The sequence below is a fragment of the Copadichromis virginalis genome, linkage group LG6 (assembly GCF_057382275.1).
Source record: "Copadichromis virginalis isolate Kocher_CV1m ecotype Utaka linkage group LG6, C_Virginalis_male_GT1.1, whole genome shotgun sequence".
NCBI lineage: Eukaryota > Metazoa > Chordata > Actinopteri > Cichliformes > Cichlidae > Copadichromis > Copadichromis virginalis.
In genome coordinates this window covers 13,792,373-13,819,082 of record NC_140623.1, presented here as the reverse complement: position 1 = coordinate 13,819,082, position 26,710 = coordinate 13,792,373, and the positions used below count along the sequence as shown (strand labels likewise).

Genomic DNA, 26,710 nt, shown 5'->3' with positions numbered 1-26,710 from the left:
GGGAGAGGAAGGGTAGGAAGAGTAAGAAATAGAATTGCTGATGACATCAGAGCTACAATAGTGGACCATGTAATCAACCGTGGAATGACCCTGAGGGTAGCTGGCCAACAGGTCCAGCCTAACTCGAGCCGCTACACTGTAGCAAGTACCATAAGGACATCTTGAAATGAGAATCGTTGAGTACAGTCACTTCGCACAAAGATTTGTAGCACTGCCATATGCCAATGAGAAACACACCAATACCATTGATGTAAAAATACTGAAATTGTTACTTTACAGAATTGCTAGATGACCAGATGCTGGGGGCAGAGGAAGCATGTTCACTGCAGACCAAGTAACCCATATAGTCATTATGGCTGTTTGATACGGAAACACCATTTTTACGAAGGTGTGAAGAGTTAATCTAGCTGTGTTTGCTTTTGCAAGAGAACTACAATGTTTTGATTATTGGGTGACAGGTTTTCTTATTTGTGTGAAGAGTTTTGCAAAATTAGCCAATAGTTACAAAAAATGTGCTTAAGCAATCAGAAAAAACTGTAAGACTCAAAAGCTCACTTCACACTGAACACAGGAAGAGTGACTGTCAAAAAAAAACAGGAGTCTGTTGGTTGAGAAAAAGACATTTCACAGATTCTGATGTGTCGCGTCCAAGCTTTGTGTTTACATCTTTGTGCAGAATCCGTTTACCTGGGCCCTATTTCAGGAAGCCGGTTTAGAAAACAGAGTGAAAAACGATACTCAGGGTTGAGTAACCCCGAACTGTCCAACTCGGAATATTCGGTTTCAGAAAGGCTGATAACAATTAGTTCAATCAACGCGGAGTTGCTTTAACCCCAAGTTAAGCGCACGCACGAGGATACATAAAGCCCTGATTAGTGGAGCACAGATTAAGCGAGTCACCATGGAGACGGAGGGAAAGAAGGCGCGGTCAATGTATTTTACAGCGCTTGAGGCCGAAATTCTGATGGCAGTATAGGGCTTTGGACCGTGATGTCACGGGGGTGGGCGATAACATGCAAATTTTGCGGAAAAAAAGTAACACAGCCTCAGCTGCAAAAGAAAGGGAGCATGCATGGCAAAACATGGCCGACAGAGTCAATGCATGAGTGTTAATTTAAACATTGATCTAGGGATTTCCACCCATTTAACACGTTATTTTATTATATTTTATTTTATTTTTTATTTCATACATTTTATTTTGTGATGTGATGTGAGTGCAGGTGCAACCCAACAGGCCCCAAACGTTCCTGGCAGCAAGTAAAAATGAAATATAAAAATATAGTCCAAACAGGTAAGGTGTAATTGTATTATGAGCCATAGTGCTTGGTCTGTTTGTCCTATATAAATCAATTGCAGTTAGAGGCTACATTAATTTTCTTTCTGTAAGCACTTATTGAAATTATCTGAGCACATTACAAGTACATATTTGCTTACTCTGTATGCTCAAATGTGACCCGTTATAGCCAACAGAAAAAAAGCGGAGGCCTGAAAAACAGGTGGGGGTCCTCCACCACCACCACTCACAGAGGCTGAGCAGTTGGCTTCCACATTTGTGATAATGTTGGCAGCATCACATATGATCTTCACAGTGCAGAGAACACAAATTAGCATCCATTACTATAATGAAATAATTTGTTAGTTTGAAATGCTACAGGGAACTATGTACCTGTACATTACAGTTTTTGCCCGTTGCCTGAACACATTTTGCAAAACTTTGCTCATTGTGCCAAAACCCTAAACACAAGTAAACATGACACAACACTGGGAAATATACCATTCACATCTGCACCAAATTGAAACTCTACTCTCAAAACCTAAACTCTGCTATCAAAACCTAACATTCCTTTGTCAAAATGTAACTCTGTTGACAAAATGACACATACTTGCATCATATGCAAACACTTACAGAGCAGGGGGAACACACTAGTCTACTTTATATAAAGCACTGCAGTCTTTGATTTCCATTGTTCATTCAGAAGGCATATTTTCAGGAGACACATTTGCAAACAACCAAAAAAGCAAATAGACCTACTCAATATTGTACATTGCAGTACCATGAATTCAGATAAAGCAAAAAAAACCAAAACAAAAAAACCCCCATAATACAGTAATAGAAAAAACACTATACTGTAAACAAAAAATCATGACAATTGTGCATACGTGGGCTCATGGATCCCGCCGTCTGTTGGGGTCTGGCCACAGGACCTCATCAACATCGCAAGCAATGTCTTCTCCCGCTGGGCACCGGGGAAAATATCTTCTTCCATGTCAAAACCATCCATGGATTGCTGTCACCTGAATGTCGCCGCAGGCCTGTTCCATTGCCTGCAGAAGAGGCATGCAGGCATGTAGTTGGCGGTCATATACACGCCATCTCCAAGCCGAAAAAAATTCCTCTATAGGGTTTAAAAATGGTGAGTAAGGGGGCAAGCATACCACTTCAAGTTGACTTTGGTTGGAGAACCAGGCCTGGACCAGAGCAGCCCGATGGAAACTGACATTATCCCATATCACCACAAACCTGGGCTGATCTGGTCTGTTCTGTACAACTATATCATGGAGAGCATCTAGAAATGTGAGTATGTGTTGGCTATTGTATGGACCTAGTATTGCATGATGGTGCAGAAGCCCTCGAAGGCATATGGCGGCACATAATGTGATGTTTCCCCCGCGCTGCCCTGGGACGTGCACAATTGCCCTTTGGCCAATTACATTACGACCCCGTCGTCTTGTTTTGCTCAGGTCGAATCCAGCTTCATCAATGAAAATGTATTCATGAGGCTGTGCAGCTCCATCCATGGCCAAGATTCTCTGAAAAAAAGGGGAACATATCACTGTACTACAGTGCTACACATACAGAACCCCATCACACAGGTACCTGTGTAGCTCTCAGAATGGATCCATGTGGTACTGATATGGTACATATTCAGCTGCTACTGGACTTCACCAATACTCTATTGTAAATGTAAGGGACAGTTACACGTACCCGTACATATTCAGCTCGAAGTCCTTTGACCCTGTCACTGTTCCTCTCGAATGGGACTCTGTAGAGCTGCTTCATGGTGATGCTGTGTTTACCCAAGATGCGTCTGATGGTGGTGATGCTCACATGGTCTATGTTGCTGAACACTCGCCTGTCTGCAAGTATTTTCCGTCGTAGCTGGTGGAGACGGATGGCATTGTCTGCCCTCACTAGGTCCACAACAGCAAGTTCCTGCCGTTGTGTGAACAGGCGTTGGTGTCCTCCCCCAGAAGGTCTTCGAGTCATTCTAGAGAAATACAACCACATATTGTCATCGGTTTGCTTATTTTTCTTACAGTACTTCACTGTATATACTGTATCATCCACTGTACAACACTGTACTTCAATATAAGTAATCATGCTATGTTTCACAGAAACTACCACTTTGGCTGCAAAAGGAGCATTAGCACCCTGCAATACCCTGTACACTTGATATGGTAACTGTAGAACAGTACTATGAAAACCATCTGAGTAGAGTAGAAGGCAGTGAGATGAAGACAGACCTGTTTTCTAGTCGGAATTTTCTTATTACAGATGCCACTGTGAAGCGGCTTAGATGTGGGTGGACTCTCTGCCCAGCTTCCCTCATAGTCAGGCCGTGGTTGATGACATGGTCCACCAAAGTTGCTCTTATATCATCAGAAATATGGGTCCGTGCATGGCCTCTTTGACCTCCTCCTCCTCTTCCTCCTCTTGCTCTCCCTCCATCCATGCTTGCAAAGTTCTTGAATTGGCTAAACTGAGGGCTTTTTGTGGTTGGCTAATTGGTGTTCAGTTTTGCAAGTAAGTGCCTTCAGGTGTGTATTTGAGTGGTTGCAATTACCCGATGTGTTTTGTATTTTGGATACATGTGTTTTCCAAATGGCACCCTGAAATTTCATTTTTGAACGAAGTGTCTTATGTATGAAATAGAGTGTAGTATGCAGGACCATGTGTGTTGCATAAAGGAGTAAGTGTGTTGCATAATTGCAACCAGAGTGCAAAGCAGCACTTTTGTTTAAGGTATGGGTACATGTGTTTGGGGTATGGTAACGAAAGCTTCAAGTTGTGTTACTTTAGTCTAAGCATGGGTTTATAGTGTTCAAGCAACGAGCAAAAACTGTAATGCTGTGGAAAGACTTCCTGTTCACATAGTCTCCTTCATTTACTGAAGGAGCAATGATTGGAATGTGAGTGCCATCTATACAGCCAATCACGCCTGGGAACCGTGGGAATAAATGTAAAATTTAAGTAGTAGTTCAAGTATCACCACATCATGAATTAAGTTTTGTTCATCCTGATACCTGCAATTTTGTGGCATCCCTCTTTGATAAATCTTGTGGGTCTATGACCGGGGAACACCACAAACGAGTACAGGAGACGTTTCAGTGCAACTGTAACATTCCTGACTGCCCGACAGACGGTAGCCTTGGAAACGTGCTCAGCGTCACCAATATTATACAGAAAGCTCCCGTTTGCAAAAAACCGAAGTGCAATACAAATAATATGTACAGAACTGAGACAATGTCCGCGATGTGTCACATGAGCAATATTAGGCCTGAGGATGTTATTCAAATAAATTATAGATTGTGCTGAAAAACGGTAACGTTCACACAGGAAATCATCAGGAAATGATAAAATGTCCAAACGCGCTCTAATCACTCTCTCCCGGCGGAGAGCTCTGCGGAGAATTTGGGCTTCAACATCTACTGGCTCTTCAAGGAAGAGACACGCCATGTCTGACGCTTCCTACAGTCAGGTTTCCGACAAAGAGGCGGAGAAAGTTAGGGTTAGTTGAAGTAAACCTGCTAGGGGGCAGGTTAGCTTCACGGAGTGTGTTGTCATAGTAACTCGCTCAGAATTAATCTAAACTCGCTTTGTGAAACCGAAAACCCAGAGTTTTCGTTAACTCAGGGTATACTCACTCAGATTTTGCTCTAAACCGGCTTCCTGAAATAGGGCCCTGCTCTCACTGTTTTAGCTGTTTGGTGGTTGTTGAAATAGTTTTGTGAGTTTTAACCTGAGATTCTGGCATTTCTGGCAAAATACATTTAGATTTAAAAATTGATTCAGGATTTAATGAATATTGTGTTATTTAAGCTAAAAATTGATTTTAATTGGAAAATCCCAAACTGAGAGTGAGAAAGTGAGAGACCTGAACACACACACAGAGGAAGACGTAAAGACAGATGACATGACAGACTCTCATGAGAGACAAAGACACAAAAGGGGCCTAGTTGACAAGAACAAAATAAACCAGAATATGAATATAAACTTGGAGACACAACAAGAAGTAAACTCAAGACTAAAATGTATAAAACTTAAATCATTAAAACCCAAAGAACGAATCAAATAGAAAATAAGCTAAAATATCTGGGTCATAGACCCAGACATCTGACAATAAGATATTTTTGACAATTAAATATACAGAAAGAAATAATTATAGGATAAAAAGACACAAATATGAAAAACAGGTTTAATCTTCCTTAAAAAAGTTTACTGACCGTGCCGTGCAAATAGTCACCAGTCCAAGTAGGGTAGTTTGACTTGATCATTTCAGTCCTGCCTCTGACGGAATCAATCTTTAATACAACATAGCTGTGAAGAAGTAAAGAAACAAAGAGGACAAGTTGATTAAATATTACTGCTTGAAGGAAATGCTTTTAGCATTGTGAAGCATCCTGTGCAAGAAGTTCACAGGCATGAAGAGGGCAGTGTAGAACAGGCGATAAAGAAAAGAGAAAGCTAACAAACCATTTGGGTTAAAAAAAATTTAAATCTGCCAAAGCAATCAAGAAGCAGCTAAGCAGCAAGGTAACAAGGTACAGTTAGATCCATAAATATTTAGAAAAAGACAGCTTTTTTCCATTTTTGGTTCTGTACATTACCACAATAAACTTTAAATGAAACAACTGAGATGCAGTATCTGAATAAAAAGATTGCAGAAAATGTGAGAAACTAAAGCATGTTGTTAACACAATCCCTTCATTTCAGGGGCTCAAAAGTAAGTGGACAAATTAAATAACTCAAGATAAAATATTTGTTTCTAATACTTGGTTGACATCACCAGATACAGGATTTCCTTCTTTTTAATGCTCTTCCAGGCCTTTACAGCAGCAGATTTCAGTTGCTGTTTGTTTGTTGGTCTTTGTGTCCAAAGTTTAGTCTGTCTGAAGTGAAATGCTCACTTAGGTTGAGATTACTTGACCGACTTAGCCGTTCAAGAATATTCCACTTTTTCGCTTTAATAAACTGCTGGGTTGCTTTGGCTGTAGGGTTTGAGCCATTATTCATCTGCATTATGACACGTAGAATAGGGTGAACAAGTGGGGCTTTAACTTAGCTTTGAAAAAAGAAAAAGCATGGTCCCAACAGTTTTTCTCCTGGCTTTAGGAAACTTTAGAAGGCCAGAGTATTGAGATTGGAGAGCATGGGAAGGAACATAGAGGTGCCAAGTTCAGAGAGATATGAGGGTGCCAAACCATTTAAACCCTTGTAGGTGAGCAACAGCACCTTAAAATCTTCTTAAACCTGACAAGGCACCCAGTAAGAGATTTCAGTACCGGAGTAATGTGCTCATATTTCCCAGTTTTGGTTAAAATGTGAGCAGCTGCATTTTGTACCATCTGTAAACGTCAAAAACTTTTCTTTGGTAGCCCAGAAAGGACAGCGTTACAATAATTAATGCGTGAAGACACAAATGCACGGACAAGAACCTCTGGAGTGTCAAGTTATGAAACTCGTATGATTTTAGCGATGCTTCTTAGGTGATAAAAGGCAGTCCTTGAATACCCGTCCATCTGAAACATGTTTTGGACACCACTGTAAAAATGGTTAACTTTGTGAAAGCCAGGCTCCAATGCAACAAATAAGCAGGGAACATGAGACTTTATTACTGCACAGAGAGGTTCACTGGCTATCAAGAAAGTGCTGACCCATTTCTTTGAGCTGAGGGATGAACTTAAAGTTTTCTTCTGTAACTATCCCTCTGAGCTGCCTGAACATTTGCATAATGAAGAGTACCTTACGTGCCTGGCTTATCTGTGGCTTACACATTTTCTTGTCTGAACAAGCTCCGTCTCGGATTACAAGGTGTTTCTGCAACCATATTCAATGTTCAGAATAAAGTTGAGGCCCTGATAAAGGAGTTAAACCTTTGGAAGAACTCCATGGACACAAACAACACAGAAGTCTTTCCCGTGCTGCATGATTTTCTGTGCTTAAATTATCTCACACTCACACAGTGTGAAGCACAACTGTAACATGCACCTTGAGGAGCTGGTGGCGCAGTTATGCCAATACTTTCCAGAAACGGAAGGGTCAAATGACTGGATGTGTCACGTATTCAAGGCCATGCCTACTTTATTATCAGTGGCTGACCAGGATAGCCTGATTGAGATCGCCTGAGATAGGTTTCTAAAAGTTGAATGTGCTCAAAAGACCCTGGCAGATTTCTGGATAGTACTGTGCACTGAAAACCCTGCGTTGGCTAAGCGTGCTGTCAAGACTGATGCCTTTGGCCACCACATACTTATGCAAAAGTGGATTTTCTGCTTTAACAAACATGAAAACAAAATACAGAAGAAGACTTTCTGTGGAAAACAATTTAAGACCTTTCCCAAATTGAGCCAAACATTTAAGAGCTGTGTGCCTGTGCTCAAGAACATCCATCACATTAAATAAAGTTCTGTATAATGAAAGTTCACATCTTGTCTGTATGCTCTCGATTCTAATAAATCTTTTGATACACAGCTAGTATTAAGTAGGAAAGTCATTATCTTTAGGTGGGCGATAGAACACTGTAATTAGAATCACATCATATAAGGCTTATGTGATTTACTCATGAAAGTGGCCACTTTCATATATTGTTCTAGTAAGTATACAAGTTTCATTTATATGATTTTTTTAAGGGATCTTATGTCTGTTTTCACTCTTGTATGCTTTTCATACAAGTTTCACACAAGACAGATATAAACTTTAGAAGATTTATATACATCTTTTCCATGTGGGTTTGCATGTGGCGATAGAAGCTTTGGTGCAGACAATGATGAGTGGGTAAGATGACCAAATCAATACCTAAGACTGAATCACCTTGAATGGGGAACCTCAACATCACTGGGTAAAATGCCATTTTGATGCACCAACAGAAAACGTATAGTTCAGGTAACCTGCATGCCTTTGCACTTTAAAGACACTGGCGTACTTGAAGGACACATGAACACATACAGCGATCCACAGCTAAGACTTCTGCACAGAAATCTGCAGTGACTGTACATGTAAACATTTTTAATTGCTTCATTCAACAACCTGACTTTACATGAACGGCTGACAAAATGAAAGTTATCTCTTTCCAGACTGGAAGAGGAAAGTGGTAGCACACAGTGTGCATTGACTTTCCTTGTGCAGGTACATGACAAACAGCAACAGTCACCTACTTTCTTAAATCCACTCACTCTCACAAGCTCAGTAATAGTGGCTCTGTTGCTTACTAATCACTGTCTAACCACTGTAAATTCACTGTAACTGCCATCTCCTCATAAAATGTTTGTTAAACTGACCAAGCTTACATAGACTGGATATAACTACCAATTCAAGCTGTGTAGATCATTTATGTATTTTAGCCCCAAATGTTCCTAACAAACAGTACAGGATTGTCCCTGGTGACTATAGTTACACAAATGTAATCTATAATCTCAGTACATATATATATTACAGATGATTTTAACAATGATTCAAGTAGCTGAATTCTTGAAACTGAACCAAAATGATGCTCCTTGTACTTTCCTATATTTATTAGGGCATATTATTAGGGCAAAGCATCGTGCCAAAGCAGTGGGTAGCACATGAGATGTGAGCCCACTGAGGTGGGATACAGGCCAGTCCTTCTGCAGGGACACAAACTGTGAATTTAATTATCCTGGTTTTGGATAAGGAAACAACTCAAGATGTCCTGGTATTCTGAGAATTTAAAAACATTCTATCAACTTTCAGGTCCTGACCTCAGCTTACTCACCTGTCAGACGGACTCCAAGCGTCTCCCGACAGATCCCAGGCTTGAATTTTGTTCACAAACAGTACTCCCCTCTTATGCTTTATAGGACAGCACTTTGTATCCAGGTTATCAAGGTCCTGACAAGTTGGGTTTTTTTCTAAGGAAAGCGCGATGTTATCAAATAAGTACTCATTCAAGGCAGTCTTTACCCCTTCCTTTTTTGCCTCAGTTGGCATCAGCTCATACAGTGCCAGAAGGGAGTACGAAAGAGTATCTGGGAGATTCTTCAAGCTGTTCAGCCAGTTTCTGAAGCCCACGGAGTCATCAACATTGAGGGCAAAATCCCCTGACCAATCATTGCCTCCTATCACCTCAGTGTGGTGTTGATGGAGACCAGCACCATACCTAGTAGTGTAATCCTGGTTTTGTAGGACCTTCATACAAGACTGTTCAACACTATATAATTTTTCCTTCCCCAAGCCAACCGAAAATCCCTTCGATAAACAGGCGTGAACCTGAAAGAGAGAAACACAAATGCCATGTATATTTAATAGCTATATTTCGGTATTTTATTGCTGCTTTTCCTAAAATAATGGTTTTCTCCACCACTTATCATTGGCAGCTAGAAGAAGATTTTTGGTAAAATAGTAGATATTTAACTATAGACATAATAAAATTTTACAATTCTTCAGTCAGGAAGCAATGCAGAAAATTAAAGACATTTATGTTTTGATCTGATCCAGTTTATCTTGTTTTATAGCAGAAGATGTTTTTTCCTTCATCATACTCAGCATGTTATATGACAGAATACATTAGATTTTGTCTGGAAAAGATCATCTAACTGAAGGTCTAACTGATCTGCGTATACTTTATTTAGAATAAGATTTTTTAATAAGGTTACTGAGGGCAAAGAACAATTACATACAGAACTAAAATCATTATTGAGCTTGCATTGTTTTCAATGTGCACCACTATTCATAGTTGGATTTGTTGGATGTGAAATTCCACAATGATTGAATGTAATTTAAACAATTTAGTTTAATCATCGACTAGACACAGACTAGACACAGACGACTGCCATCACTGTAAATCTGTGCGCACCGGGTCTTTCATGGCAGTGGTAACGTAATGTGTGTAAGTGGAGTGTGTGCAGTCTGTGGACAGGCACATCTGCTTCATGTACATGTACCTCATGTGAGTTGAACTTGTTCAGGGTGGACAAACAGGTTCGTGCAGCTGTGATTCTTCTTAGTTGGCCCCCAAGGAAAACCTGCAATTTGGTATATTGTTATCTTTTAAAAAAAGTGTGTGTGTGTGTGTGTGTGCGTGCGTGCGTGCGCACGTGCGTGTGTGTCTTAACCTTGTGGATGTAGTGCGTGCCATAGGTTTTTATCAGTCTGTCATACTGATCACTGGTGGAGGAATTGTAGTGACTTGGCAGATTGTCCACATCCCTCTTGAACTCTGGGCTTAAAGGTGGTCTGCTTGCTACACGGAAACTAGACACAAAGAGACTAATTAGGTAATTATCTTAACTGAAACAAACTAACTGACAGGAACTTATTTTCAGAGCCTACCTATAATATTTGCAGGTGATGCCATGTACACTGAAGGTGTACCGATCCTCTTCAGCCCTGGCTACAGCAAATTTAAATGCTTCGGAACGTGTTCCTCCCACAAACACGCGATCACCCAGAACTATATTCAAATTTAGGCCATCGTGATCAAGCACAGCCTGCATTACATACATTATAAGTTACATCAATTAGGGGAACGTAACATAATCACTTCTTTTTTTTCTAGGTTCCTTTGTTCAGATGCTGTATCTCATTTGTCATGGATTCCTGATCACATTATTAAAAGAAAATTATATTTTTCATTTAACAACAGATACGTTTTAGCATTGGGTGAAATTAAATATGTTGAGATATGAATTATTTAAGATTTCATGTTTTCTTTAGTGCCATGCTGGAGATTAAAAAAAATCAGCAAGCAGTGTTTTATTGTTTAATTGACTAAAGTATTAATTGTATGTCAATAATAGGTGTAATATGTTTCATACCGTCATCAGTGAGCTGTGGATACAATGCAAAGGAAGGGATCTCTGTTAAATTTCACTACTGATTTCTTCAAACAGTTTATCAAATTTTCTGTTCATAAATCAACAGAGGATCTTAATGGGACATTTAGCTTTTACACTTTATTAAAGATATTAAAGACAAATTAGGATCCAGAAGAATATTGTTACATTATTTTATTTGTCCATGGCAAATTTGATGCTAGCTTTTATGGTGAGGCACAAGTCTGTGTTACATCAAAGACATGAAGGCTGTTAGTCTTTTAGTAATTATAACATGTTATAATACTATACCCAACATTGTCGTGTACACTGCTGTCAACCGGAGTGCTGCACTGGCTGAATGCACGCCAGTCCACTGCAGAGACTGGCACCTGAAAATAGAAGACAGAATACCATGATTAATAAGTACAAGCTATGTGTAAGCCATGTTTAACTCACTGCACAGAATTATTTATTTTACTTTCTGCAGCCTGTTGCCTTGAAGGGGGTTGGTACAGAGAGTACAGTGGCCGTTTGGAGTCATGTAGGTCCTCACATCAACCACATAGGCTGATGTTCGCCTCAGGGTGACCAAGTCGAATCCCTCCCCCACCAGGTTGTGACCTGGTACAAAGGGAGCAGACTCGCACTCGCTGTTGTTCCCAGTTTGACAGGAGAGAACAGGGGAGATGTATGACAGAAGGAGGATCAGGCAGAGAGGAGGTGGGGTTGAAAAGAAGAGCATGGCTTCAGTCACAGACTGAAAGGTGGGAGAGAGAAGGATTTTCATTTAGCTCCATATTTTCTTTTAGACAGCAACACATATTTCGTAACTTTAGTTTTGTACCCAAAAATGCATATCTATGAAATATACTAAAGTTGAAATTTGTGGGATTATTTTTCTGATAAAACATCTTTGGGTTGAATTAGAGCAGATACTGCAAGTCAGTGTCTGACAAATGCATTTCCGGAAGATTGGATATAAATTACCATAAAAGCATTCCGAACCTGGTGGAAAGTCTTCCTAGAAGAGTTGAAGCTGTTATAGATGAAAAAGGGTGTGCTGAAACCAAACTAAGCTTAAGCTCAATTTAAACATATTATCCTGTATATGAAAAAATCTTTTAATCTTTTCACTGTATTTGTAACAATAGTTCAAATTCATTTCCAAAACAGCTGGGAAGCTGTGTACAATTTAATGAAAGCAGAGTGAATACCATTTAAACTCTATGCTTAACTGAAAATAGTAAATGTACCATATTTAAAAGACTGAGACATGTTTTATGTAAAAAAATATAAAATTTACTTTCATGCCAGAAACACGTGTTAAAAAATTATGGACAGCACATGCAGCATGTGTTGCATCACCTCATCTTTCAATAGCACTCTTTGTTTTTGGGTTTTGAAATCCAAATATTTTTTGTTCACTAGTTGGTTTTGTCATATTTTCTGAAAGGGTTTCTGCTGCCAGATAGTTTGGCATCTCCTCAGCCATTTTTTGCATTGCTTTGGGTGATAAGTCTGGACTCCTGGCAGGTCCATTTGAAACCCTGAGTCTTTCACTAAGAGTCACGCTGTTGTAATCGGTTCAGACTGTTCTCAGCTAAAGCTACAGATAACAAAATTTTATCTGTTGTGAGCCTAACATTGCGTGCCAGAACAAAAACACTTGGCCCAAAGACATGGAGCCAGGTCAGGCCAAGTTGGCATATGATTGGCTGAGAGGTAAATTTGCAATTTGCAGTGCTGGCCGACAGATCAAGTGTAGTAGACTCGGCTGAGTGTGGAGCGAAGGATTTGCCTGAGGAGTGATCCACTGGACTACTGGCAGTGGCTCCAACAACCCACCACCAAACCTGAAACGCACCCAAATTCCAGATCCAGCTCGTTAGCAGTTCTACTGGAAGGCAAAATCCCTTTATTTTGTTAATATCCTTCCACTTGCCAGAGAACCACTCAGAATGAGGTTATGTGTGCTAATAGATAACTTAAATAAATGTAATTAGTACTCACGTTCTCATGAACTGGCAAGCTGTTATGAAGAACGTATCCAAATGCAAAGTGAAATTCTGTTCGTGAACTGCAGCAGCGGCAGAATTTAAAGTCTGCCACAGGTGTTAAAGTCCAACAGCAGCATTCAAATTAACGCTTGCGTCACTCAGGATATTTACATTCATTGAATTTTTTTAAAGTGATTTTTGCTGTCTCAAAGTTGTTTCCTCTCAGATACTTCAATTTAAAGAAAAAGTGAATTGCAGGTCAATGAACAGTGAACATCTTAAGACTAAAAAAGTCCTTGCACTGTGTGTGTGTGTGTGTGTGTGTGTGTGTGTGTGTGTGTGTGTGTGTGTGTGTGTGTGTGTGTGTGTGCGCGCGTGTCACACTGGCTCTTTCATTTGCACTAGTTAATTGGTCTTTCATTTAAGTTTTCTTTTCAAAATGGCCACCAGTAATCATAATAATGATTTTTTTTAATGTGAATAAACTTGTAATGTGAAAAAACATATTAATTAACTAAAATAAAAATAAGAACTAGACTAGACTTTTGACATTTCTGAAAATGTAATTAACTGAAACAATTTTGTAAGATTGGAGAACTAAAAAAGCAAAATAAAATAAAAAATAAATATAGGGAATATTCTTAGTTTTACCATCTGTTAGTTTGGTAAGGATTTAATCACAACTTGCCTAATGAGGCTTTAAATGTGTTCATTGAGACTTTAGCTAAAAGACTGCAGTCAACTGTTTTCAAGACGTAATGGCTGTACTGAACTCTTCATCCAATAATAAAACTAATAATAAATAATAAATGATAAAGAACAAAATAAACACAGAAACTAATAAACTAATAAAGTAAAACAAAAACATTTCAAACAATAAAAACTAAACTGAAACAAGAAAATCCACTTTGGAAACAACCTAAAACTAAACTGACTTAAAGCAGAGTTAAGTCAGAATGACGTTTTACACAATCTAATTAGTAAATACAAAACTTTTTAACTCTGTATTTAACATTTCCAAGGAATTCCGTTACAATAGTTGATACAATATTTTGCATTATTGATACAATTTATAATCCTATTTACCTTTTAATACCCACCCAGTCTCTGACAACATATTTAGGGTAGAGTGACCGTATTGTATCAATTTATTATCACGCATGAACCATTGTGTGATCCAGTTTATATTACAGTGCTATGAATCAAAAGTAAGGAGAAATGACTCAACTTTCATCAGCTGTGATGTAACAGTTGATAGTTGCTAAACTGAGATGCTTGTGACTTTTTCAGTGTAAAAACCAGGATGAGTTTCACAGCACTGGTTTATTTATTGACCTGTTTCCCTAACATCACTGTGATGATGGTACTGGAGAAAATAGTCTCAGCCTGCTGAAGACCACAGGTGAAACATCTGTGCAATTCACAGACATGCCAAATCTGAAAGTGGATGACTGGACCATTTACATGCATTTACATCCCCCTCTATTTATATTTATATTCTAACTCTGTAACATGGAACTTCTCTCGATATTCTGCAACTGGAAACTGAATTTCCTGGAGGAACCCATCCGAGGGATTAATAAAGTTCTATAGAATCTAATCTAATCTAATCTAATCTAATCTAATCTAATCTAATCTAATCTAATCTAATCTAATCTAATCTAGAGGCCTTAATTCCCCCTTGATAGCAATACCTACACATTAAGGATCACTTTCTTTGATTTCTCAAGTGTATTTAACACAATTCAATTCAATTCAATTTTATTTATATAGCGCCAAATCACAACAGCAGTCACCTCAAGGCGGTTTATATTGTGCAGTAGATCGTACAATATTAGATACAGAGAAAAACCCAACGATCATATGACCCCCTATGAGCAAGAAATTCAGCTTCTGCTTGTCAGAGAGAAGCTACAGGAAACGTGTAGGAAAAATGTAAACCCTCCACCTACATGCAGAGGACAAAAACAAAAAAAATGCAGATTTAGGACATTTTCAGTGGTTTCATGTTTCAGACCTGAAATCCATGTCCATCTTTTATATACAGTCTGATAAAACAAACCAAATCAGCCTCTAAACTGTTTCGCCTGTATAGAATAGTTTTTGATGGCCAAATTAGTTAGAAAAATACTATCTTTGGACCTTACCTTGGATTTTATGCTATGCTAATTAAAAGTAGTAAAGAAGATAACACTTTGTAATGCATACTTAACCCTGGAGAACCCATGGGGTCAAATTTGACCCCATGGTTTCCCTAGTAAACCAGTGGGGTCGGCTCTGACCCCATGGGTTCTCCAGGGTTAAGTATGTAAAAGAAACAGTTATATTTTGTTATTTTCACTGCAGGAAACAGCTCGTGAAAGAGGTCAAGCCTGTTCACAAACAGCTGATTCTGAGAATGGGAAACATATAAAGGCAACTGGGAGGAATCCAAGTACACTGCGTACGAGAAGTGACAGGAGATGGGGTGAAACAAGGGGAAACAAACAGGGCAAAGATAGCAATGGTAAAAACATCTGCCTTTGGAGAACACAGACTTTAGATTAAATATTTACAAACTGCCGAACCAACAGTAAATATTTGTGGGTAAATAAACACACACACACACATTTGAAGAGTCAACCCACAGGTAACATTTAAATCTTTCTGGAGTTTGAGTAGAGAATACTATGAGACCTAACATGACAGACAAAATATAAAAAACAAACATTATATTGTACTGAAGGAGACTTTAAACTAGTAATTGAGACACATCAACAATAAGGTTCCTTACCGTGGTCACTATTCTAAGTCACTATACTAGGTCACTAGGTCACTATACTAAGTGCAATAATCCTTTCTGTCATCGTTTTATTTTTACTCAGTTGTATATAGTATTTGTATTTGTATTCTATTTTTATCTTATTGTATATTTATTTTATTTTATTCTACTGTATATAGTATTTTATTTTATTCTATTCTGTACAGTTGTGTACTGTATTTATTCTTATTGTATTCTAATTTTTGCCTCATAACTTTTGCACTGTCCACTTCCTGCTGTGACAAAACAAATTTCCCACGTGTGGGACTAACAAAGGTTATCTTATCTTATCTTATTCAAGTGGTCATTTTCTCATAGATTTCCATAAAGTCAGGATTCATATTTAATCTAGAGCATCCTCTTTATAGCACGAGGCTGTGACCACTGAAAGCCTTTCATCTGTCCTTTACCATCCATTTCATTTTGTACAATCCACTCTTCCAAGTTTGTGTGGTTTATCCATCTGACCAGGTGAATCTTCGTGCACAATCTTTTTAATTTATCACCACACTGTGTTTATGTGCTGAAAGAGAAATTATTTCCTTATTAAAACCGATTCTGAAATACGATTTCACTAATAACTGTGGCAGTTTGTCTTGAAAGAACAAGTGTAATCTCCACATTTTGACTTTTATGTCAAAATTTTGAGTCTATTTTCAAAATGGTCAATAATATTTTTTTTCTTAAATTGTACCCTGAGCTGAATTTGTGGTTATATTAACAAAATTTCTGGGTGGTGTAGAGGTTTGTGCTTTATTTTGGGGAAATACTTATATTGTTATACATCTTAGTGTCATATTAGTCTAATCTTTAGCACTAAATAGCTTTTATGTGTGCCTGTTGCACTGACACCGTTTATGAAGACAGCTTGTGAATCAAGGTAACTAGAATGAGCTGCTAAATTAGCACTCCATCATGTTGTCCAAGTATGTAAACTTCTGGCTCCAAAACACTAACATGACCAAAACGACACAAGCTTATGCTTCAAACTGCATAGCATGAATCAAATTAGTGTTTTGTTGGAACTGATTTCTTTTACTCTATTTGTGCATTGTGCAGGGTGTGCAGCAGAATACACACTCGTGTGCAGACTGGAGTCAGGATGCCCTGGAAAAGTACTGGAGGCTGTAAATTCTGGTGTGTGTGTGTAGGGAGGAGTTTTCTCTCCATCTCTCCACAGGGAGATGCCCACTGCTGGAGATGTATGATGAGCGAGAGCCAGACCAAATCCCAAATAAGGGAAAAGCCAAGTATAAACCACAGCTACTCCCCAACTTTTTAACCAATCATATTAATATTCTGTTTGTGTGACTCATGATAAAAGTGTTTACTGCTTGGATGCAGTGACCTTTGTCCGTTTGGCTCACTAAACAGAGGAAGAGGCACAGCAGCCATCTTAATTTGAACCTTTACCCGCCTAATAAATTTCGAAAACTTATACTTTGACTTTACTCATCTTCTCTCAAAATAAAAGGACCCCACAGTTTTCTCTGTGGTTACTTACATATATTCTTTTATAATGTGATCTACAGGAGTTTTTCTCTGCTGGCCTTTAGAAAGAACACGGCAGTCGATAGTATCAATACCAATGCAGGTATTGGTATCAGATCAATAATAGCAACGTACGATCAATACTTTATTTCTATCCTCCAAGTTCAGTCTGTAGCCCACTGAATGAAAACACACTATGAAAACTGTCTGAACCTTTTTGTGTTGACTGTCACATGTTAATAGTCTTTTGCACATTTAAACAACAGAAATGGGTCAATTTCTGACTTTCAGGCATATTTACACGCCAGATCTCCAAAAAGGTGTTTTTTGTCGTGTTAACTAATTTAAGTGCAATGTAAAAATCCCAGTGAGTTAGGGATCATTAAAATATGTTCAGAATAATGATGATTAATAAGTCATGACACACTCCATAATCTCCCCAACAAAGCTGCCCTTCTTATGTTAAAAGTATGTGTATATGTGCACATGTGTATTGGCATCAGCAGTCCTGGGACTGTATTTGATATCAGATCAATACCAAAACTTGCTGTATCTCACAGCACTATAATGCATATGGTTTGAGGAACTTCCACACAGCCTTTATAACATTTTCTATAAGAGAAACGTTTTTTGTCCAGATGTGATGGTGTCAAATGGCCCAATCATGATTAGCATGATTATTTATAAAAATTCAGATTAAAGATTTAGACGTTAATTTTATGTACATGCCTCGTAGTGAAGTTGACACGCATGCTTAAGCAATAATTGACCAATAAAAACTTGTGATTTGTTATTTTCACTGCAGAAAACAGCTTGTGAAAGAGGTCAGGTGTGTTTACAAACAGCTGATTCTGAGAATGGGAAACACATAAAAGCATTGGGAGGAATCCAAGACAACTTACGTATGAAAAGTGAAAGGAGATAGTGGTGAAATGTTGAAAACATTTGCCAAGGGAGAACCAGGGCTTTACAGTCAAGACGTCTAGAGACTACAGAACCACCAGTACATGTCTGTGGGTACATTAAAAAGATACATTTAAAGATATGACTAAATTGCAACACTAAGGTTTATGTAGAACAGACTTGGGCACTGAATGAGGTCAAACATATGTGTGGTGTTAACCACTACACCAATCAATGGTTGACACCAGTTTTTCATTTCTATAAATCAACTTGAAAACAAACCTAACATCCCAGAAATTAATGTCTATTATTGTGCTTTATGACAGCCTAAATATGAGTATTTGACAGCAGCTTTTACAGATTTTAATTACATCAGTTTTATGCGGTTTGTTTCCATTTGTCCTTTAATATTTTTCACTTGGAACCTTTTTTCCCCTATAGGTGTCCTTTGTTGGGATGAGAAGCAAGAAGTAGTTTTCCTTTAATGCGCTGCATTGCTCACATGTTTGAAAGGTCTTTATTTTTATAGGCTATGAAAAAGAAAAGCCTCGCATACAAAAACTAAGGATCTATACACACCTGTTTTGAAGACCCAACACATAACACCAGATCAGAGGTTTAAAACCGATATACAATCTACACTTTAGTCACTTCCTGTCTCTTCCTAAAGAGTTTCTAAACTGGAAACGCTTGAAGGTGGTTAAATCATGGAAATAACAAAAACCAGACTTACAAAAGGAGATTTTATTTTTGCCTCAATGACACAACAGTGTTAACAGTTCATCTGAACATTGATGGTTTTAAAAGCTGTGGAGATTATTGTTAAAACCTGCAAGCTTTCAGCGGTGCCATCAAGGCATATCCAAAGGCCAGAAATCATGCGTTTTCAGAGTGGATTGTGTAAAGAAATAATTCCATTTTTTGAATAATGGAAAACACAAAGATTAACTCTAGTAAACTCAGAGCAACAGTGCTTTCTCCATCTGCAGGGATGCTGCTAATATTAGAAAGTATTTGAACCTATTTTCCAAAACAGTTAAGGAACTGCTTTGGCACACATACAGTGGAAATGGGAAATCTTATAGGGAAACATACAGTAAGTGGTCCTTTAGAAGTCATGCACATACTAAGTAGACTTTAAATAATCCTCACTCATATGAAAGTTTCCATAGGGCGGTCACTTCAACAGGCACCGTCATCGTTAATAAAAGATCTTAAAGAATAATAGTTTAATGGTGCTTGGAACAAACGGATCCTGCCTCAAATGATGCAATGCAGGCTTTAAGCTTTGTTTACTGGGGTGCTATGTGCCATTAAAATAATCTGCAGGATTGACTGGGTTAGACTTTGTATGTGTGCTTGATGATGGAAGAGGAAAGTACAACGTGTGGAGTCTTCTTGTCAACTAGTGCGTAAGATGATGTGGACTCCAGAGTCAGTAAAAACAGGGCCGCTCATGTCTCCCACTTTGAGAGCAAAGGAGGCGTCTTCAAAAGGCTTCTGCATCTGACCTAAAGCAGAAACACACACTGAGCCATTATCCAAATAAAAACTCATACAACATGATGCACATCAGCACGTGCATCTATAGGTAATCATTCATTTGTATGACTATTTCATATTAATGACATATTAGCTAATTTACATGATTAATTACATTAATTTCTTTTATTCAGTTCTACAGAGTTTGTGCAGCTAGATAACAGGCTTGTACAGGCTAAGCCTACACTTGAAGCCACTTAGGTGTTCGATGGCGGGGGTGACGCGGTGCCACTCTTATGAATGAAACTTGAGAAAATCCAATAAATCCAGCTGTGCTTATCTTGCCCATTTAACACCTTTAATGCTTTCAATTGGTTGCATTTGTTGTTCAACAGTTCTCTTAGTTTCCAGCGTGTCACAAACCGTTTGCTCCTTCCGAACAACAACACCCTCTGATAATTACCTGTGCATACCTTAAGTAAGACACCATAAACATTCAAAAAGTGACCCCTAGTGGCACACAAAGGTAACAACACAAAAACAGCTCCTACAAGCCTAACGTACAGTTTCAGGTCAAACAAATGCTAGTAATAACTGCCAATAATCTTTTTCACTTCGCTGTGGACAAATTTGGGCCAACTCTTCTTTGCAAAATGTTTTAATTCAGCCACATTGGAGGGTTTTCAAGAACCAATGGCCAGATCAGCTCAACACAAAGCTACATTCAGAGGTGGACTTGCTGGTGTTTCAGATGATCATAATAAATGAGGTCATCACTTAAAATAACTGGCAGTCACCAGTGCTACCCCTAAAGCCTTAAAGCCTCGTGGCTGATGCTCCTATGGTATAAATTTGAAAATTGAGACTTCCTTCTTTATCGCATTCACAAGATTTTTCAGAAAACTTCACCTCTAATATTGACATTTAGGTAGGGCTGCTCAATTAATCGAATTTTAATCACGATTACGATCTGGGCTTTCAACGATCATTAAAAATGACTGAGCCGATTATTAGCCCCTCCCTCGTGCTTTACTCTCGCGCTGCTCCGTGTGGCAAATCGAGCGCACCTCTCTGCATTTCGAACACGCGTCACAACAATTAAGAGGACCCGAGGGAAGCTCGGAAAGCTAAGCAGAAGTTATTTGGAGAGGAGAGTGACTGCCGCTGGTTGAAAAGAGAGGTTAAAAACAAAACAAAACAAAAAACCATTATGGGTTCGCAGAGTCAGATGTGGATCAAGTAGACATAGTGTGTAAACTCTGCTACAGTGTGGTAGCTGCACCACAGGCCAACACAGCAAAGTTCACTAAACATAGATGTTTACATTTTTCATTTATTTTTTATATTGCAAACATTTGCACTGTTATCAGTATTTGCACACTATTTTATATTATTTTTTAAAGTCATTATTCAATACATTGTTATTGTTAAATAAATATCGTCAAATAATCGAGATCTCGATTTCAGTGAAAATAATCGTGATTATCATTTTTGCCATAATCGAGCAGCCCTACATTTAGGTTGAGGTTAATGAAATTTGAACTTGCCCAAGATTCTTAGGAGATACACCTATAGTGTGAACTTTGCTTTGAGTTATCGCATTCACAAACTTGTGCATTCATGCCACCCATGCATCAGGCGGAGTGACGACAATACCACATCGGCTTTTTACGGCCGAGGGGTAAAAACTGCAACTTCTGTATTTACTCTGGTTATCCTTGTCTCATATTGAAAATCAGAATCAGAATACTTTATTAATCCCGAGGGAAATTAGGGATTGATGTTTGAAACGTGTGACAAATATGGAATTAAACTGTGCTCACAAACTGCTGGTTTAACTTGTCACTACTATCAGTTATTCATGCACTGAATGTTTGATCACCTGATGGAGAGCTATGTGCAGGATTTCGTTTTATTCAGAAAGACAGATGAAGGAGATGCTGAATGAGAGACTGCACTGAACAGAGAATGACATCACGCCGTGCATACCTCTACCAAACAGTCCCAGATCTCCACCATTCTTAGCGGAGCTGCAGTCGCTAAACTGAGATGCCAGGGACTCAAACTTCTCCTGTCCAGACTTGATCTGTTCTATGTACTCTGCACAGAAGACAGAAGATATTAAATGCATTCATCAGACTTCGTAAAATCTCCTCTCCATGCTGCTTTACTTACTCTGAATCAAATCCAAGGCCTCATCTTTAGATCGTGTAATGTTTTGTTCCCTCCAGGAAGATGGACGACGCGACTGATTATGCTTCACCAAGAGAGCAGCGTACCTGAATTTTTAAAAATATATACATATACAAATATATCAGTATTTGTGTGTTAACACTCCAGATGTTGGAGTATCAGAACCACTTTACAATTTGGATGGCAGAATTTCAACTTTACAGCAAGTCATGCAGCCCTACAACTACATTTGACTGGTTCTTCCTTTGACCTTCCACCAGATGTCATGAACATACAAGAACACCAATCAACATTACATAAGTCGCAAGTGTAAAAGAAAAAAAAAAACAACAACTAAATTGCTTAGTCCTAGAATAATAAAATTAATTACTGTTTCAGTCCACCAGGTGGTGCTGTTGATGGTTTTTTCCCCCCTGTCTGCTTCATAACTAAGTATTGTGATAAGATAAGATACATACTGATCAGCAATGACGATAACCATTAGCTAAGTAAAAGCACACAGTTGTCCATCAGTCTTTATTAATAATCATGTGAAATATTAAATACTGTTAATGACTGGATTCCATTTCTCTGCACCGTTCCTCCTATCACTATTTAAATGCATACGTGTCATATTGCAGGCAGCTCCCTGATGTCTTACAGGAACATTTCAAATGTTATCCTGGAGAACGCTATCCCCCGGCCAAAATGATTTTTCACAATAGTTGTCGAATCATAAATAATTTGCAGGCATTACCAGTACCCTAGCTGGAATCTGAACATGCCGTGTAAAATGTGTTTCAGTACCTCTTTAGGGAAAGTAGCACTGACTCATCACGTGCATAAAAAAAACAAACAAAAAAAACTAAACTAAACATTACACACAACCTTATCTGGCTCGCCACGTCCGTCTCCCACTGGACGTTCCCACTGGCTGGCATTAGTGATGTGGTTGAAGTAGTACACTTTGCCTGTTGAAGTAATGACAGAGAACCAGTAAATTCATTAAGCTTTATTAAGATCTTTTTAAACACATGTAAACACAACACGGACTCTGCAGCTACCCATTCACCCAGTACAGGATACTGTGCTACAGCAACTGGCCTCACTTCACACGAAAATGTCTAAGACTTGAGTTTTACACAGGGATGGCCGACGCTGAACCTAACAAGTTATCCTGGAGTACACCTGAGAGTTAGGCTACGTTCACACTGCAGGTCTTAATGCTCAATTCCGATTTTTTGATCAAATCCAATTTTTTTGTCTGCGTGTTCACACTACAAATAAAATGCGACAGCAAACGCGCTCTAGTGTGAACGCTCAAAGCGGCCCGCATGCGCAAAAGAAGACGTCACACACAACGCGCTCTGTTTAGACCCAGAGCAAACAGTATTGTTTGACTGATGGCCCTTAATATAAAGACTTCGGACTTTATTTTGTTATTTACATAATAATGTAGATAACTTAATAATGATCCTTATTGCTGTTTTAGAGAGGAGCGGTGCTTCAAAGGATAGCTGCAGATTTCTGTCAGAATCTGCAGATTATACAGTACAAATAAAATAATCACGTTTCTCCAACGTTGTCTTCCCAACAGTTTCACTGACATCTACACGGGATGGCCAGGAAGCGTTCGCGATGTCTTATTGGGCGCTTCTCCGGCGCTGATAATTGGCGTCTGTCTTGTGTCGGTGACGTAAAAGACGGATTTAATGCGACATGACCATTCAAACAGCAGTCGCTTTCTAAAACATCAGATATGTATCAGATTCAGTACCACATACGAAAGTGACCCAGATCGGATTTGCGCCGTTCACACTGTCATAGCATGATCGGATATGGGTCGCACAGGGTCAGAAAAATCGGATTTGATGCACTTTCGCCTGCAGTGTGAACGTAGCCTTAGAGCCATCATTTAAGCTGCTAAATGTCCACCTTTCTTTGACAGCTGATCACTGATGATGTGTGTAAGCCACTGTTGTGAGCTGCTAAAAAGACCAGTAACCCATGGCAACGGACAGTTAACCCATAACAACGCATGTTAACGCATGGCAACGGACAGATAACCCATAACAACGCATGTAAACGCATGGCAACGGACAGTTAACCAATAACAACACATGTAAACGCATGGCAATGGACAGTTAACGCATGGCAACGGACAGTTAACCCATGGCAACGGTCAGGTAACCCATGGCAACGGACCGGTTACCATGGCAACGGACCGGTTACCATGGCAACGGACCGGTAACCCATGGCAACGGACCGGTTACCATGGCAACGGACCAGTAACCCATGGCAACGGACAGTTAACCCATAACAACGCATGTAAACGCATGGCAACGGACAGTTAACCCATAACAACGCATGTAAACGCATGGCAACGGACAGTTAACCCATAACAACGCATGTTAACCCATGGCAACGGACAGTTAACCCATAACAACGCATGTAAACGCATGGCAATGGACAGTTAACGCATGGCAACGGACAGTTAACCCATGGCAACGGTCATATAACCCATGGCAACGGACAGTTAACCCATAACAACGCATGTAAACGCATGGCAACGGACAGTTAACCCATAACAACACATGTAAACGCATGGCAACGGACAGTTAACGCATGGCAACGGACAGTTAACCCATGGCAACGGACCGGTTACCATGGCAACGGACCGGTTACCATGGCAACGGACCGGTAACCCATGGCAACGGACCGGTTACCATGGCAACGGACCAGTAACCCATGGCAACGGACAGTTAACCCATAACAACGCATGTAAACGCATGGCAACGGACAGTTAACCCATAACAACGCATGTAAACGCATGGCAACGGACAGTTAACCCATAACAACGCATGTAAACGCATGGCAACGGACAGATAACCCATGGCAATGGACAGTTAACCCATAACAACGCATGTAAACGCATGGCAACGGACAGTTAACGCATGGCAACGGACAGTTAACCCATGGCAACGGTCATATAACCCATGGCAACGAACAGTTAACCCATAACAACGCATGTAAACGCATGGCAACGGACAGTTAACCCATAACAACACATGTAAACGCATGGCAACGGACAGTTAACGCATGGCAACGGACAGTTAACCCATGGCAACGGACCGGTTACCATGGCAACGGACCGGTAACCCATGGCAACGGACCGGTTACCATGGCAACGGACCAGTAACCCATGACAACGGACAGTTAACCCATAACAACGCATGTAAACGCATGGCAACGGACAGTTAACCCATAACAACGCATGTAAACGCATGGCAACGGACAGTTAACCCATAACAACGCATGTAAACGCATGGCAACAGACAGATAACCCATGGCAACGGACAGTTAACCCAAAACAACGCATGTAAACGCATGGCAACGGACAGTTAACGCATGGCAACGGACAGTTAACCCATGGCAATGGACAGTTAACCCATAACAACGCATGTAAACGCATGGCAACGGACAGTTAACCCATAACAACGCATGTAAACGCATGGCAACGGACAGTTAACCCATAACAACGCATGTAAACGCATGGCAACGGACAGATAACCCATGGCAACGGACAGTTAACCCATAACAACGCATGTAAACGCATGGCAACGGACAGTTAACCCATATCAACGCATGTAAACGCATGGCAACGGACAGTTAACCCATAACAACGCATGTAAACGCATGGCAACGGACAGTTAACCCATAACAACGCATGTAAACGCATGGCAACGGACAGTTAACCCATAACAACGCATGTAAACGCATGGCAACGGACAGTTAACCCATAACAACGCATGTAAACGCATGGCAACGGACAGTTAACCCATAACAACGCATGTTAACCCATGGCAACGGACAGTTAACCCATAACAACGCATGTAAACGCATGGCAACGGACAGTTAACGCATGGCAACGAACAGTTAACCCATAACAACGCATGTAAACGCATGGCAACGGACAGTTAACCCATAACAACGCATGTAAACGCATGGCAACGGACAGTTAACCCATAACAACACATGTAAACGCATGGCAACGGACAGTTAACGCATGGCAACGGACAGTTAACCCATGGCAACAGACCGGTTACCATGGCAACGGACCGGTAACCCATGGCAACGGACCGGTTACCATGGCAACGGACCAGTAACCCATGGCAACGGACAGTTAACCCATAACAACGCATGTAAACGCATGGCAACGGACAGTTAACCCATAACAACACATGTAAACGCATGGCAACGGACAGTTAACCCATAACAACACATGTAAACGCATGGCAACGGACAGTTAACGCATGGCAACGGACAGTTAACCCATGGCAACGGACCGGTTACCATGGCAACGGACCGGTAACCCATGGCAACGGACCGGTTACCATGGCAACGGACCAGTAACCCATGGCAACGGACAGTTAACCCATAACAATGCATGTAAACGCATGGCAACGGACAGTTAACCCATAACAACGCATGTAAACGCATGGCAACGGACAGATAACCCATGGCAACGGACAGTTAACCCATAACAACGCATGTAAACGCATGGCAACGGACAGTTAACGCATGGCAACGGACAGTTAACCCATGGCAATGGACAGTTAACCCATAACAACGCATGTAAACGCATGGCAACGGACAGTTAACCCATAACAACGCATGTAAACGCATGGCAACGGACAGATAACCCATGGCAACGGACAGTTAACCCATAACAACGCATGTAAACGCATGACAACGGACAGTTAACGCATGGCAACGGACAGTTAACCCATGGCAATGGACAGTTAACCCA

General features: G+C 39.9%; 3 protein-coding genes across 4 annotated transcripts; all 3 read right to left on the bottom strand.

The window, feature by feature from the left end:
- Window positions 1-3: 3 nt before the first annotated feature.
- On the bottom strand, window positions 4-5,356 carry LOC146707428 (uncharacterized). Of its 2 annotated transcripts, XM_085458773.1 has the most exons (4): window positions 3,526-5,356; window positions 2,987-3,269; window positions 2,437-2,811; window positions 4-2,325 (listed from the first exon to the last, which is right to left on the bottom strand). In XM_085458773.1, exons 1-4 carry the CDS (start codon window positions 3,732-3,734, stop codon window positions 2,269-2,271), a joined length of 924 nt encoding a protein of 307 aa, XP_085314899.1. In that variant the 5' UTR covers window positions 3,735-5,356; the 3' UTR covers window positions 4-2,268. The 2 variants fall into 2 exon arrangements, with proteins under 2 accessions (XP_085314899.1, XP_085314898.1); XM_085458772.1 differs by having other exon boundaries at window positions 4-2,811.
- Window positions 5,357-5,425: 69 nt separating this feature from the next.
- Window positions 5,426-13,124, bottom strand: LOC146707427 (perforin-1-like). Its single transcript, XM_085458771.1, has 9 exons — window positions 13,066-13,124; window positions 11,534-11,812; window positions 11,365-11,444; window positions 11,056-11,068; window positions 10,571-10,728; window positions 10,354-10,492; window positions 10,183-10,263; window positions 9,015-9,508; window positions 5,426-5,599 (listed from the first exon to the last, which is right to left on the bottom strand). Exons 2-9 carry the CDS (start codon window positions 11,795-11,797, stop codon window positions 5,488-5,490), a joined length of 1,341 nt encoding a protein of 446 aa, XP_085314897.1. The 5' UTR covers window positions 11,798-11,812; window positions 13,066-13,124; the 3' UTR covers window positions 5,426-5,487.
- Window positions 13,125-18,974: 5,850 nt separating this feature from the next.
- LOC146707426 (peptidyl-prolyl cis-trans isomerase NIMA-interacting 1-like) lies at window positions 18,975-22,895 on the bottom strand. The gene is made up of 4 exons (XM_085458769.1): window positions 22,789-22,895; window positions 21,904-22,007; window positions 21,718-21,828; window positions 18,975-19,757 (listed from the first exon to the last, which is right to left on the bottom strand). The coding sequence occupies exons 1-4, from the start codon at window positions 22,839-22,841 to the stop codon at window positions 19,648-19,650; spliced, it is 378 nt and encodes a 125-aa protein (XP_085314895.1). The 5' UTR covers window positions 22,842-22,895; the 3' UTR covers window positions 18,975-19,647.
- Between the last annotated feature and the right edge of the window lie 3,815 nt (window positions 22,896-26,710).